General features: G+C 33.8%; 1 protein-coding gene across 3 annotated transcripts in view; it reads left to right on the top strand.

Moving 5' to 3' along the window:
* The window catches only part of PPP2R5A (protein phosphatase 2 regulatory subunit B'alpha), a 66,747-nt gene that overhangs the window by 29,457 nt on the left and 22,215 nt on the right, over nt 1-15,075 (top strand). For all 3 annotated transcript variants that reach the window (XM_006743926.3, XM_081824839.1, XM_081824840.1), the window contains exons 2-3: nt 1,898-2,094; nt 5,018-5,119. In XM_006743926.3, the coding sequence (XP_006743989.1) occupies nt 1,898-2,094; nt 5,018-5,119 (299 nt within the window). The remainder of the gene's footprint in view (nt 1-1,897; nt 2,095-5,017; nt 5,120-15,075) is intronic.

The raw sequence follows: 15,075 nt of genomic DNA, 5'->3' as shown, positions 1-15,075 counted from the left end.
ATACTCAACTGTATGTTTGAGACTGTGAGTACCGTAGATGTTCAGAGAAGGGAGGGATCACTGTATCCTGACTTACTACTACCTAAGGGAAATTTTGGGGAGAATGTGAGATTTAAGTTTATTCTTAGAGGGTGAGCAGGATTTGGAAACATAGGGGAGGAAATCTGGTATGGTATTTCAGGTAGGGAAAAGAGTTTAAGCAAACACATGGCCTTTGGAGAACAAGAAAAGGAGTGATTTCATGTTGAAGAGTGGGTAGCAGGAGGAAGAAGAAAATTCGGACTGGCTAACAAGGTGACCACATATTAAAATGGGCTATTGTATGAGTTTGTATTGCTTTTAGCATAAGGAAAAAATAGCTTAAAAATATTTTAAAACTCAGAACTGAGTTAGCTTGTAAAGGTATGGCACTTATTTCCCCTATATTCCCCATCACTATAATGGAATTTAATTATATATAAAAATCTAATATATGTTATAATAAAGATATAAAATTATATAATGATATAGATATCTTTATAAATAGATAAAGGTATTACTAACTGAGAAAACTGAGGGATTTCCTGTACAGAATGAGTTGAGAAGGATTTTTACAGCTCAACGAATCACCCCTTCTCTAGTGTATAACACATACCCAATCTAATAAATTTAGCATAATTGGGAAGCTTACAAAAAGCAGAGGTGTACATCTTATACTTTTTCAAACTAAGTATCAGTATAGTGGACATCTGTATGATTTTTTAAAATTTAATCTCAGTCAAGAAACTTAAATAATTGAGCTAATTGAAGGTCCTTGTTTACAGATGTGAAAGTTCAGAATTGAAGTTTTGTTATTTTTCAAATGTTGGAAACAAAAGGATTTAATACATTTGTTAGAATCAAATCAATATTATGTGCCCATATTTTTATAATAAGTAGAGGGTAAAAATAAACATTTATTGAATGTCTGCTGTATGTCAGGCACTGTACTAGATATGAGGTGGTGGGGAGGGAGAGAGAGACACAGAGATAAGAGATAAAGATCACACTTGTTTCCTGTCTTTAGTGGCCTCATAGTTTAGGAGTGTTGTACATGTAAAACATAATTGAAATAGAATACAGCACAATAAATGTTACGGTAGAGATAACACACCTAAGATACATTTGGCTAAAAGTGGATTAACCAATTAGCTTTAGTGTCTTAGAGTTTCTGAGGGGAATATGTTTCTGCTGAAATATAATAAATGGGGCGAGTTCCCAGGGTGGGAATGTGGGGAAAAGGGCATTCCAGGCAGAGGAAACTGTAAAATATTCACAAGTTGCAGGGAATATGGTTTAACCAAAGTGAGGGTGCATGCTGGAAAGTGTTGAGAGATGATTGTTGACAGTAGACAGCTGAATTTTGTGTACAATCCTGAGGAGTTTGAGCCTCCATTTGTAATTTTTGGAGGATCATTGAAAAGTATTTAGTGTGATCAGATTGATTCTCCTTTTAGCAAGATTTTAGCTTTTGAGATTGTTTAGAAGATAAATCAGAAGTTGTAGTAGTTATGGGAACAGGCAAGAGGAGCAGTTAGGATATCACTTTTGTATTCTAGATGATGGATGATGAGGGTATTAAAATGGCAGTGGGAATGACAAGAAAAGGATAGATTCCAGATATGTTAAAGAAACAGAATCAGTAACATTTAATGATTGATTATAGATAGTGAGAGAGGAGGAAAAGTCCATTATGTTTCCTGGTTTCTGGCATGAATGATGAGATTAGATGGATGAATTTTTCAGTAGATTTTTTTTTCCTCACTATATTTTTGAGAGAAGCTTTATGTGTATAAATAGCTTCTATAAAATTAATAAGCATATTAAAGGTAATTTCGGAGTAGGATATTTCTAAGTTTTTCTTTGTTTTTATTTATAGATGCCACTTCCAATGAACAACAAGAGCTTTTCTGTCAGAAGTTGCAGCAGTGTTGTATACTGTTTGATTTCATGGACTCTATTTCAGACTTGAAGAGCAAAGAAATTAAAAGAGCAACACTGAATGAACTGGTTGAGTATGTTTCAACTAATCGTGGTGTAATTGTTGAATCAGCATATTCTGATATAGTAAAAATGGTAAGATTTATATAAATTCAAGTAAGATCTGAGGTGTAATTATGAATTACTGAGACTGATTTTTAATAAATGTGCAATAATCAGTGTACTCAAAATGTTTTTAAAGTAGTCCATTTGAAAGATTATCCATTCATTCCAATAATGCTGTCATTGCTTATAATAGTTTGAAAATTCAATAGCCACAGTGGCTGGTGGCTGCCATACTGTATAGTGCAGATCCAGAGCTTCGGAGAAAGATGTAGGCTTAAGATTATACAGACTGATAGATGATTATCATAGGGCTGAATTTGTCACTAAGGGGGAATGTCTAAAGTGGGAAGAGAGGAACAATGAAAATCTATGGGATTCTGTACATTTCAGCAGTTGGGTAAAGGAGTCAGATCTAAAAAATTATATTTATTTAGAATAGTTTGATATATTTATAGAGTCTGTAACACTTGAATTTTAATAAAAACTCAGGACCTTTGAAAAGTTAAACAATGTAAATAAGTGTATGAAATCTCTGAAAAATAAATTACTGCTAACTTTATTAGTAAGGTTGTTTAGGATATTGTTTATTAATAATTCAACCTTATTCTCCATCAAATAGTAGAAATTTGTTTAGGATTTGTGATTTTTGTATTTTGGTGCACAGTAACAAAATACAAAAAATTTAGTTGGAGTGATTAGAGAGTCACTGAGTACATATTGAAGCTTAAATGTTAGTTACCCAGGTATAGAAGGTTACAGCAAGTATAATTTGTACTTGTCTTCATTTCCTTCCCCTTGCCTAATATATGTTCTGGGGGAAGAATAAAACGTAGCTAAATTTGGCCTTGTTATACTAGTTGAGTTTTCTTTCATCACCCTGTACTAGAAAATTTTGTTGGTTTTTTTTTTTTTTAATTGAAAATAAAAGCCTTAAAGAATTTTTAAAAGATTAGCTGTACAGAGGGGCGCCTGGGTGGCTCAGTTGGTTAAGCGACTGCCTTCAGCTCAGGTCATGATCCCAGGGTCCTGGGATCGAGCCCCACATCGGGCTCTCTGCTCAGCCGGAAGCCTGCTTCTTCCTCTCCCACTCCCCCTGCTTGTGTTCCTTCTCATGCTGTCTCTCTCTCTCTCCCCCTGTCAATTAAATAAATAAATAAAATCTTTAAAAAAAAAAAAAAAAGATTAGCTGTACAGAGAACACTGATCAAAATAAAATCGGCTTCCAAAACTCAATAGACAGTAAAAAGTGACAGTTTGAAAATGGAAATATTGAATACTGATAAACTTATTTTGTTTTTTGTTTTGTGTTTATCATTAAAATATGTTCAGGGGAACATATTTTCATTTTACTGATTTTTACTGATTTCAAATTGTTTGTATTCATGAATTTTGAAAATACTGGAAAAGGTACTTTATTTTTATCTCCATAAAGGTATTGACTGGCTGGCTCAGTGGGTAGTGCATGCAACTCTTGTGTGAGTTTGAGCCCCATGTTGGGTGTAGAGATTACTTAACGTTATTGACTTGGATATTGAAATGACTTAAATATTTGCATATTGAAAATGCTCAAATATTTGAGTCAAATTATTCTGTAATTTGCTATGTAATAATAAATTATGGGATTTAATTTCTTTCCTCAAGAAAAAGGGTGTGTATGTTTTGTCTTTTTTTTTTTTTTTTTTAACTTCTGGGCACTTAATTTCTAGACAAGTGTGAAGCCAACTCACCCTGTTGGCCCTGTAAAGCTCTTATGTATATTTGTTATGTACAGTTACATTTGTTGGTGGCTACAAGGTTTTTTTTTTTTTTTACTCCCAATAATAAGTATGATCTCAAAGGCAAATTATGCCTTCTTATAGGATATATTTCCTTTTCAAGTTTTATCTGTGACTTTCTGCCATTCTTTGTGAAATTGATATCCATCAAACTCTTGGTTCTGCCTTCATGTTGAGTTCTAGCAGATCACATTCTAGGTTATTACTTTCTAAGTCTTATGGTTATAGTAATTGACTGTTAGCAGTTCTTTGGCTGACCATAGATGCCACTTCATAAGAATAGTTGGAAATTTGCTTGCACCACCAAACAGCTCTCGTCTCATCCTTTATTCCCTAAATAGTTTATTTCAGGTGACCAACTCCTTAATAGTATGGCCTTAAATGTTTACCAAACCATGTGGTCTCTCAGTCTGTTCATCATTCTTCAAAGAATTGTGAGTTGGCACCACAGCCTAACCTTTGCTAGAGAAAAAAGATGTGAACTTTACCTTGGTGCTGAGACAGTGTGAATGATGAAATTATAAATATTGTATTTCATTGAATCTGAAATGAAGAATCTCACATCCTGATTTCAGAGAGATCAGCCTTTTTTTAAAAAAAAGGCTAAGAGTAGATGAAATACATTAAATCACCACCGGGGTATTATAAAATATGTCTGTAATTGCAGTGAAAGTATTCTGCCCTCCCACCCCTCTCCTTAGTGTGGTGTGTGTGTATAGGAAAGGAGGTCTTTTATCAAACTCTTTTGGATTGTAAAGTAAGTAAATGGCTGGATTAGAATATGGAGGGAATTGCAGAAAGATGAAAAGGATCAAGTTAGAGATAGGTAGAGTTTAGGAACTTCATATTTTTCCCCCCATAATCCCCTCCCCTCCTTTTGTGTGTGTGTGTGTGTGAAGCAAAACTTGGAAAGAACAACTTGTAATTTAAGGAAGGAGGAATCCAAAAGAAGTCTGTAATCTATAGTAGGTTGGCATCTGAAGAAGTCATAGTTATGGGATAGAGAAAAGAGAAACAAATACCTACCTTTTTCATATCTTGATGAGGTTTATAGGTTTTGAACTAGGCTTATAGTCACAAGTTAACTCTTTCCTTAAAGTTATCTTTAAAATATTTCATTTACATTTAATTTAATTATACAACAAAGAACATAAATCTAAATTTCTTTTTCTTTACAGATCAGTGCTAACATCTTCCGTACTCTTCCTCCAAGTGATAATCCAGATTTTGATCCAGAAGAGGATGAACCCACGCTTGAGGCCTCTTGGCCTCACATACAAGTATGAAATATATATTGACAATTTTTGCATTTATGATATTGTGCTGTAATCATGGTGGTTCTCTTTTAGATCTGAATGTCTATTTAAAATATTTGACTTTTAGAATATGTTACCATTATTTTCTTTTTCCCAAAATGTTTTTACTTTTTTTATTGTGATAAAGTACACTTAACTTTTATCATTTAAACCATTTTAAAGTGTACTATTCAGTGGCATTAAGTACATTCACAATGCTGTGTAACCATCACCACTTCTATTTCTAGAATTTTTTCATCACTCCAAATGGAAACCCCCTTTACATTAGCAGTCACTTCCCAGTCCCCTAACCCCACAGTCCCTGACAACTACTAATCTACTTTCCATCTCTATGGATTTGCCTGTTATGAATATTTAATGTAAGTGAAATCATTTAATATGTGGCCTTTTGTGTCTGGGTTCTTTTACTTAACATAGTATTTTCAAGGTTCAGCAATGTTCTTGCATGTGTCCATACCTCATTCTTTTTAATTGCTGACAATAATATTTCATTTTCTGGATATACCACATTTTGTTTATCCATTAATCAGTTGATGGGTGTTTTGGCTTATTGTAACAAGAGCTATTATGAACATTTATATACCAGTTTTTGTTTTAACATGTTTCCCATAAATTTTGATAAGTTGTGTTTTTGTTTTCATTCACCTCACATACTTTCTAGTTTTCCTGTGATTTCTTCTTTATTATTTAGGAATTTGTTTAATTTCTACATACTTGTGACTACCACATTTCTTTCTGTTACTAATTTCTAATTATTTCATTGTGGTTGGAGAACATACTTTGAACGTTTTCAATCCTTTAAGTTCATTGAGGATTGTATTAGGGCCTCACATGCAGTATATTCTGGAGAATGTTTCATGTGTGCTTGAGAAGAATGTGTGTTCTGTGGTGGTTTGGTAGAGTGTTCTGTGGAAATCTGTTAGGTCTAATTGGCTCATAAGGTTGTTCAAGTCTTCCATTTCCTTGTTGATCTTTTATTCTATCCATTATTGAAAGGGAGATATTGAAGTTTCCAGCTGTTGTTGTTGAATTGTCTGTTTCTCTCCAATTCTGTCAGGTTTTTCTTCATGTATTTTGGGGCCCTGTTGTTAGCTGCTTATGTTTATAATTGTTATATCTTCCATCTCGATGGTCCTTGTCATTATAACCTAGAAAGTTTCTCAAGTTTATTTTTTCTGATATTAGTATAGGCACTTCACCTATCTTTTGGTTACTGTTTGCATGATATATCTTTTGCATCCTTTTACTTTTAATCTGTTTCTTTGAATCTAAATTTTGTCTGTAAAAGTTGGGTCATGTTTTTTTAATCAGTTTCAACAATCTGCCTTTTGATTGGAGTGTTTAATCCATTTACATTTAATGTAATTAGATAGGATTTACATCTGCCATTTTGCTATTTTCTATATGTTTCATGCCTTTTTGTTTTTCTATTCTCCATTACTGCTTTTTGTATTAAACAAGTATTTTCTAGGGTACCATTTTAATTCCTTTTTTTTTTTTTTTTTTTTTAAGATCCCAGGATCCTGGGATCATGACCTGAGCCGAAGGTAGATGCTTAACCGATTGAGCCACCCAGGCATCCCTGCCTTTGTTTTTTTTAACTGTATTTTTTATTTTCTTAGTAGTTACTCTGGGGATTACAGTTAGCATCTTAAAACAATCTAGTTTGGTTGAATACTAACTTAATTTCAATAATATACACAATTTTGGTCCAGTATACCTCCATTGCCTCCCCCACCTCCTTTGTGATATTATTTGTGGTATTATCATACAAATTAGATCTTTTTTTAAGATTTATTTATTTGAGAGAGACAGAGCATGGGGGTGGGGTGCAGAGGGAGAGGGGAAGCAGACTCTTCACTGAGTAGGGAGCCAGACACAGGGCTCAATTTCACAACTTTGAGATCATGACCTGAGCCAAAACCAAGAGTTGGACACTTAACTAAGCCATCCAGGTGTGGCACAAAATAGATCTTTTTACATGCCCACCAATACAGTTTTGTAATTACTGTTTTATGTGGTTGTCTTATAGAGCAGTAGAATAAATAGTTATAAATAAAATACATTTTTTTTTAAGATTTTAGTTATTTGTCAGAGAGAGAGCACAAGCAGGGGAAGCGGCAGGCAGAGCAGGCAGAGGGAGAAGCAGGCTCCCCACTGAGCAAGGAGCCCTGGACCCTGGGATCATGACCTGAGCTGAAGGCAGATGCTCAACTGACTGAGCCACCCAGGTGCTCTAAATAAAATACATTTATACTGTCTTTTATATTTCTTTATGTATAGTTGACCCTTGAACAACATGAGTTTAAACTGCATGGGTCTACTTATATGCAGATTTTCTTTGATAAATACAGTACAGTACTGTAAATGTATTATCTCTTCCTTATGATTTTTAAAAAATTTTAATTCCAGTATAGTTAATATACAGTGTTATATTAGTTTCAGGTATACAGTGTAGTGATTCAACAATTCTGTACATTACTCAGTGCTCGCTGTGATAAGTTTACTCTTAATCCCCTTCATCTGTTTCTCCCATTCCCCCCACCCACCTGCCCTGTGGTAACCATCAGTTTGTTCTTTATAATTAAGAGTCTGTTTTTTGGTTTGTCTCTTTTCTTCTTTGTTCTATTATTCTCTTTTTTAAATTCCACATGTGAGTGAAGTTATATGGTATTTGTCTTCCTCTGACTGATTTATTTCACTTAGCACTATACTTCTAGATCCATCCATGTTGCTGCATGGCAAGATTTCAATCTTCTTTATGGCTGAGTAATATTCCATTGTGTATGTAGTGTGTGTGTGTGTGTGTACACACACCACATTTCCTTTATCCATATTCATTTATCAATGGACACTTAGGCTACTTCTATAATTTGGCTGTTGTAAATTATGCTGCAATAAACATAGGGGTGCATATATCTTTTTGAATTAGTGTTTTCGTATTCTTTGGTGTAATTACTGGATTGTAGAGTAGTTCTATTTTTAATTTTTTGAGAAACCTCCATACTGTTTTCCACAGTGGCTGCACTAGTCGCATTCCCCCTTATGATGTACTTTTTAATGAAAAAATTTTTTTTCAGATTTTTATTTGTTTATTTGAGAGAGAGAGAACACAAGCGGGGGGCAGAGGGAGAAGGAGAAGCAGACGCCCCGCTGAGCAGGGAGCCCGACGTGGGGCTCTATCCCAGGATCCTCAGATCATGACCTGAGCCAAAAGCAGACTCTTGACCGACTGAGCCCCACCCCCAGCCACACCTGGATAATCTTTATTTATCTACCTTCACATTACTCATTCTTTCTTATGCCAGCTCAGATTGTTTTGGGTTGTTTTTGTGTGTCAGCAAGGTCACTGAAGTCCTCACTCTGCTATTCAGAAGTCTCTATCTAGAGCATATCTATTGAGTTGAGACTGAGGGAGGGGTAGTCTTCCTGACCTAAATGCCATTGTGTGACAGTTCACACCTCAGATATAATTGGAAAATTGGTAATAAAAACTTATTATATAGGCAGGACCAATTCTTCCATTAAACCTTCCCTATTTCTATCTAGTTCTAACTGCGTCATTCAAACATACCCTCAAATATGTGACTTTAATATGTCATCTAGGGTTCATTCAGTAGAATCACATTGGCACTACTTTAGTTCATTTTTAGTAACTAGAACTCTTTAGGTAGAATTTAGGGTAGATCATCTTACACTACTTACAAACTGTTACAAAGATTCCCTTATAGCCATAAAATACTATACTCACATGTGTGTAGTGTTTCTTTTGCACGTGTTTTTATGTATCTAGTCTTAATGATCATTGGTTTTTGTTCCCCAATTGTCTAGTTAAAATACTCTGAGAATATTCAAATGACACTTTCTTATTTTAAAGCAAGGCTCTGAGGGAGAAAGTAAGTGTTCAAAGGACTCTTGCCTTTAATGCTTCAAATTTTATATCTTAAAAATAATATTAATGACCTGAAATATGTAGGCAAGCACAATGATATGTTTTTCTAGAGAATTTAATGAAGATGTCTACATATAACCAATGGTGCTCATTTATAAGGCTGCTGATCATGATTAGCTAATTATATTATAGCAATACCAATAACTATAAGCACTTAGATGTTTCAGAGATAGTGACAACTGCTTTATATACATTATCTCATTTAATCCTTTTGGTAACACCATAATATTCACATTTTAGGGTAGGGGGATGGGTGATGGGCAGTAAGGAGGGCACTTGATATAATGAGCACTGGGTGTTATATGCAACTAATGAATCACTAAATTCTACCCCTGAAACTAATAATACACTATATGTTAACTATATTGAATTTAAATAAAAAATTTTTTAAAAATAATGTTCACATTTTATACATAAGCTTATATGAAGCTAAAAGAGAATAAGAATCCTGCCCAAGATTATAAAAGTAATAAATGGCCGAATTAGGTTTACACCTCCAGTATTACTCCAGAGTACTTGCTCTTAATTTTTAAAAGCTTTATCTTAAATATAGTCTGTGGCCCTAAAATAAATACATACCAATTCTAATGAGGCTTAATTCATACCTTTTTAGCTTCATTGTAACACCAGTAAATTAGATCTTCCAAATAATTCAACTAGCCATACTTTTTCTTTTTTAGCCCTCATAAGTGAGTTTTTAACGATACAATTATATAGGTACGGATGTACCTTAGTTAAATGGAACAAAAGTTTATATATACAAATTCTAACAAGTAAGAGAATTATTATTACAAAGCATGGTGAAATGGAAATGATTCTAGTGACAGACCTCTACTTAAATCCCAGTTTTTATACTTTTCTACCTGTATGACCTGGTTAAGCCGCTTAACTTCTCTGCATCCTCCTTTATAAAACTGGAATAAAACAGGATTGTATAAAGATTGAATGGGATAATGTATGCATAGAAACTAGCACAGTTTCTAAACTATACTGTTTTCTTTTCCCTTGTTTTCTTAAAAGCTAAGTACTTTTGGTATGTGGGAAAAAGTATATTTTTGTTTTTATTGTTACCTTTATGCTGATACCTTTATATAATATATGATAACCTTTGGTTCTTTCTCTTATAGCTCATTTATTGGTTCCCTAGCATGAACAATACTGAAATTACCAAGTAGTCTCTTCTCCCACTTGCTACTTACCTAGCATCTAATGTAAAGTAATAATCCATTTACTCTCACAGTAAATACCTATATAGCAATTCAAAGCTTCTGCTTTCCATACACTCTTCTCTGTCCCCTCCCTCAACTTTATATTTTTTATTGTATAATACTTACATGGTTAGAACGTGTAACCCTTGTATACTACTATTCTGTTACCTTTATGCCCACTGCTGTTTATTAGTTCTACGGTAATATATTTAATTTTACCATCATTCCTTATGTCAGAGTTCCTCTAATCATTTCTTGGTAATTTGGAGCTCATTCTTTTTTTTTTTTTTTTTAAGTTTTTATTTATTTTAAGTAATCTCTACACCCAGTGTGGGGCTCAGACTCACAAACCCCAAGATCAAGAGTAACATGCTCTTCCAGCTGAGCCAGCCAGGTGCCCCTGGAGCTCATTCTTTTGTAGAGGAACTCATGGGAATATTATTCCCTGAGTTTTGCATGTATAACAACAATTTGTGTGTAGCTTTAATTTTTAAAGATGAACCTGATTTGATATAAAATCCTTGATTCATCTTTCGTTACGTACCTTAAATATGTTATTCCATTGTCATCTGATTTCAGTCTGATTTTCTTTCCCTTATATAAAGACTTAGGTTTTTTTGCTTGGATGCCTAAAGAATGTTTTTCCTTTAATGGCCAAGTGCTTTACTGGTCATACATAAGTGTTGATTTTTCTAGATAAATTTTCTCAGTTGAAGAGTACTATTTCACTATAAAAGTCCACTTTTATTTTTATTTCTGAAAAGTTTTTTTAAGTAATAGTTTCTAGTATTTCTTTTGTGGCACTGCTTTGTTTTTCTTCTTTGGGGATGCCAGCTATTCATGTGTACGCTCTTCTTTGGCTCTCTGTGTCTCTCACTTTCTCTTAAAGTCTTATTTTTTTTTAATCTCTTTTTTCTGTTGGACTGTTGTTCATCTTTCTTATCTCCATTCCCTTTTTCCTTTTTCGATTACTCTAGTTGTAAGGCAGACTGACAGTGAGTATTAGAGACAGATGAGAGGAAGGGAATGGGTATTATATTAGTCAACCAACAATGCCTGCCACAGGCTAGAATCATTGGAGGGAAGAGTCTGTCTTGAGTAAAATGAAAAATGGTATGTTTTTAATGACAATAGGATGGATAATCAGCAACATCAGCTATTTTCTATATAGTTCCTGGGAGATAGAGAGAAACCCTGCTTTACATGTGGGTGCTCGCTGTTACTTCCAATTACATTGTTGATTTTTATTTTGCCAGGACTTAATATTTTTAGTGGTCATTCCATTTTATTTTAAAAGACAAGAGAAAGAAATTTATATTTTAACTCTTTGGGACACTTTAACAGTCTGCCTCATTTACTTATTTATTCTTTTTAGCATATATATATCTAAATAAAGTGAAAGAGGAATCCTAGGATTAGCAAAAGCTGATAAAAATTTTAAGATTTAACAGCACATTAGAGCTTATAGAACTAGAAAATCTGAGGTGGAAAACTTTTTTAATAGCATCAAACACCAGTTCAAGTAAAATTTGAGACCATAGGTGATATAAAATTAATGGTACTATATTTAATAATGCAAAGGTTTTAAAAGCATGAAATTCTTATTAGCTGGTAAGTTAGATCTTTTTTAATCACATGTAGTTGGATAATCTGAAAAAGTTTCCTCAGTCTTTGAATTTCTAAAAATAGTATCTCCATTAAGATATTTTTATATGCTCATGGAAATTAACAGTGAAAATTCAGCCAAACAAACAATATGCTTTCTATTTTTCACTGGTATGATTTGAAGTTTCATTGGAATTCCCTGAAACTAGCAGTTCTTAAAATTTTAGGAGGTGGTGAGTTGCTTTCAAAATACGATTTTTAAAAAATGGGTTTTCTCCCAAGACAGAATACACAGAGACACACAAGAAATTTTCATACATCCATGACCCCGATGAAAAGACTCTGCCCTAGATATATATGTTTATAGTTAAAAATCTTTCTCGTAACTAAAACTTAGTATACAGTTTTAAAATTTGGCAATTAAATGGTCTTAGGGACATCAAACTACTAAATGCTGAGTAGACTGATTTATAGGATCTGTCAGAATATTGTTGCTACATCATTATGTAATCATCTTTTTTTAGGGTGGAATATTAAAGCTGCTCTGATAAATGAAATTGTAGACAGTTGTAGCACAAGGAAACTTGCTCAATGAAAGTTTTCCTGTTAACGTACTTTAAATCAATTCACCTGAAATTTTTTGTTCTGTATTAGAAATTTACATTTTACATTTAGCTTGTCAGATACTTGATTTTAGAAATTGATTTGATAGGATGAAAAATAAACATTAAATTAATGAGGGGAATAATCACAAGTAATTTCAAAACCTTTCGAAATTTTGTTTCCCCAACCCTGTTCATGAATTTCCTAAAAATGTGCTAAATTATAGTTTGTCTTTTTACTTTCTTTCACACTGTGATGGAAATACTAATAAGCAATGGAAAAATGGAATAAATGAAAGAAACAAAAACTGTTTTAGTAGTAGGTGACTGGTCATCTTTTAATTTACAAAATGTATTATTATATGGTAAGGATTAATTAACAGTTATAAATTATTTTTTATTTTCTTTCCTAAGTATTATTGCTTTGTATTTATTGAGGACAAACAAGATTATAATTTTCTGTACACTGACTTTTAGATAATTAGGGAGGCTTGGCTGCTGTATTAGCCTGGAATACAGGCAGATTAGTATTTTAATTTTCTTTTATTAGTTATTTTCTTTAGTGGCACAGATACTTAAGATGTAATTATGTTGGGTGCTGCCTAAAACATAGACCTTTTTAAGAGTAACCTGTATTTAGGGACTAGAAACTCTTCTTTTTGTCCTCTACAATTAGAAATTTAAACTGGAAACATACACATTTTACATTTTACAGTGTACACCTTCACATTCAAATAGTTCTTGGATTCGGTGTTCAGGCACATCTCATTTAGTTCAGTGTATGTTAAGTCTTACATGAATTCTTTCATATATTAAATCAATTTTAAAACCCATTTAAATTGGGATGCCTGGGTGGCTCACTGGATTAAGTGTCTGCCTTCAGCTCAGGTCATGATCCCAGGGTCCTGGGATGAAGTCCTGCATCTGGCTCCTTGCTCAGTGGGGAGCTTGATTCTCCCTCTGCCTGCCACTCCCCCTGCTTGTGCTCTTTCTCTCTCTCTCTCTGACAAATAAAATCTTAAAAAAAAAAAAGTTTCCTCTTGATAGAGTTTGGAAAACATTGGGCCACCATATTCCTTGAAGAGAGCCTTTTGTGTATATACAGTTCATTAAAGTTGCTTCTTAGTCTTTTTGCCTCTCTGGGCCAAACATTTTTGGTTCCTTTAGCTTTTTGTATAGATCTTATTTTCAGATACTTTAATCATCTATGTGTTTTTGCTGTACCTTCTTCTAAAGTCTTTTATTGGTGAAGATCAGAATTTTATATATTTTAACTACCTTAGGAAAGACATGGTCATTATGGAGTAGAATGGTAAGATTACCCATTTTTAGTTATCTTTTTACATTTTGTACTTATCTTTATCTTTTAGGGTATTTTTTTGGTTCACAGAAGTAGGACCAGCCATACATTGAACATATGTGAAATTTGCCAGTTTACTAGAGAAATAACTCCATTGCTGAAAGTATCTATTGTTCTTTGCAGCACTGTTTCTTAGATTCTTAGAGCAAATTATTTCTTCATATAGAAGAATATAGAGGAACTTTAGTAATTACACAGAAACAGTCTCTCCACAACTATGATTTTTATTCATTCAGTAAATATTGTGTTAAAGGCATTCTTCTAAATATTGGGGGTAAAGTAGTGAACGAAAAAGCAAAATCTTTTATATTCTAGTGGAATGAAAAATAATACTCTGTCAGGGTATAATAAACAAGGAAAAAAAGTAATGCAGGATAAAGAGTATAGAGAGCGTGACCATGGGGACAGGGTACCATTTTATAGAAGCATAGTCTCAATTGTGCCATCTTGAAGATTTTCAGCTCTGTAGATCACTAGTGTTTATTTTACTTCTAACATTACTCAGCATATGTTTATTAGATAACCTTTTGTTATCTCTTCAGTGGTGCTAAGTTGGCTGCATAAAAGCAGTTTGCTGCTAATCTTGACTGGTCACTTAATGTTCACTGTGTCAGGTAAATGATGGAGAGAAAACTATGTAAAGAATAATAATGTGGGGCGCCTGGGTGGCTCAGTCGTTAAGCGTCTGCCTTCGGCTCAGGTCATGATCCTGGGGTCCTGGGATCGAGTCCCACATCGGGCTCCCTGCTCAGCGGGAGGCCTGCTTCTCCCTCTCCCACTCCCCCTGCTTGTGTTCCCCCTCTCGCTGTGTCTCTCTCTGTCAAATAAATAAATAAAATCTTTAAAAAAAAAAAAAGAAGAAGAATGTGGTATCCGTGATAGGCATAGGTTTCAACTGAATATGTGATTTAGAGGATTCAGCAAGTCTCCCAAAAGACATGTGATTATTTTTAGTGGTAGTAAGCCTTAAGCCCTATATATCTGATGCAGATCTTAAGAGGTAGAGTATATAGGCTAGTGCATGCCATACTTGACTCATGTTTAACCTGGTCCCACCTTACCACAAATCTTAACTTCCACTGAACTAAGGATCTGCATAAAGATTCTGAGTCTCTGATTGCATACGCACCAACCCATAACCTACACCATCTGCTTCTCAAGACATGTCCTACCTTTCTATAATAAGCCCTTTT

This window comes from Leptonychotes weddellii, chromosome 6 (assembly GCF_054177405.1).
Source record: "Leptonychotes weddellii isolate Sample4059 chromosome 6, ASM5417740v2, whole genome shotgun sequence".
NCBI lineage: Eukaryota > Metazoa > Chordata > Mammalia > Carnivora > Phocidae > Leptonychotes > Leptonychotes weddellii.
This window is presented reverse-complemented; position numbering and strand designations above follow the sequence as displayed.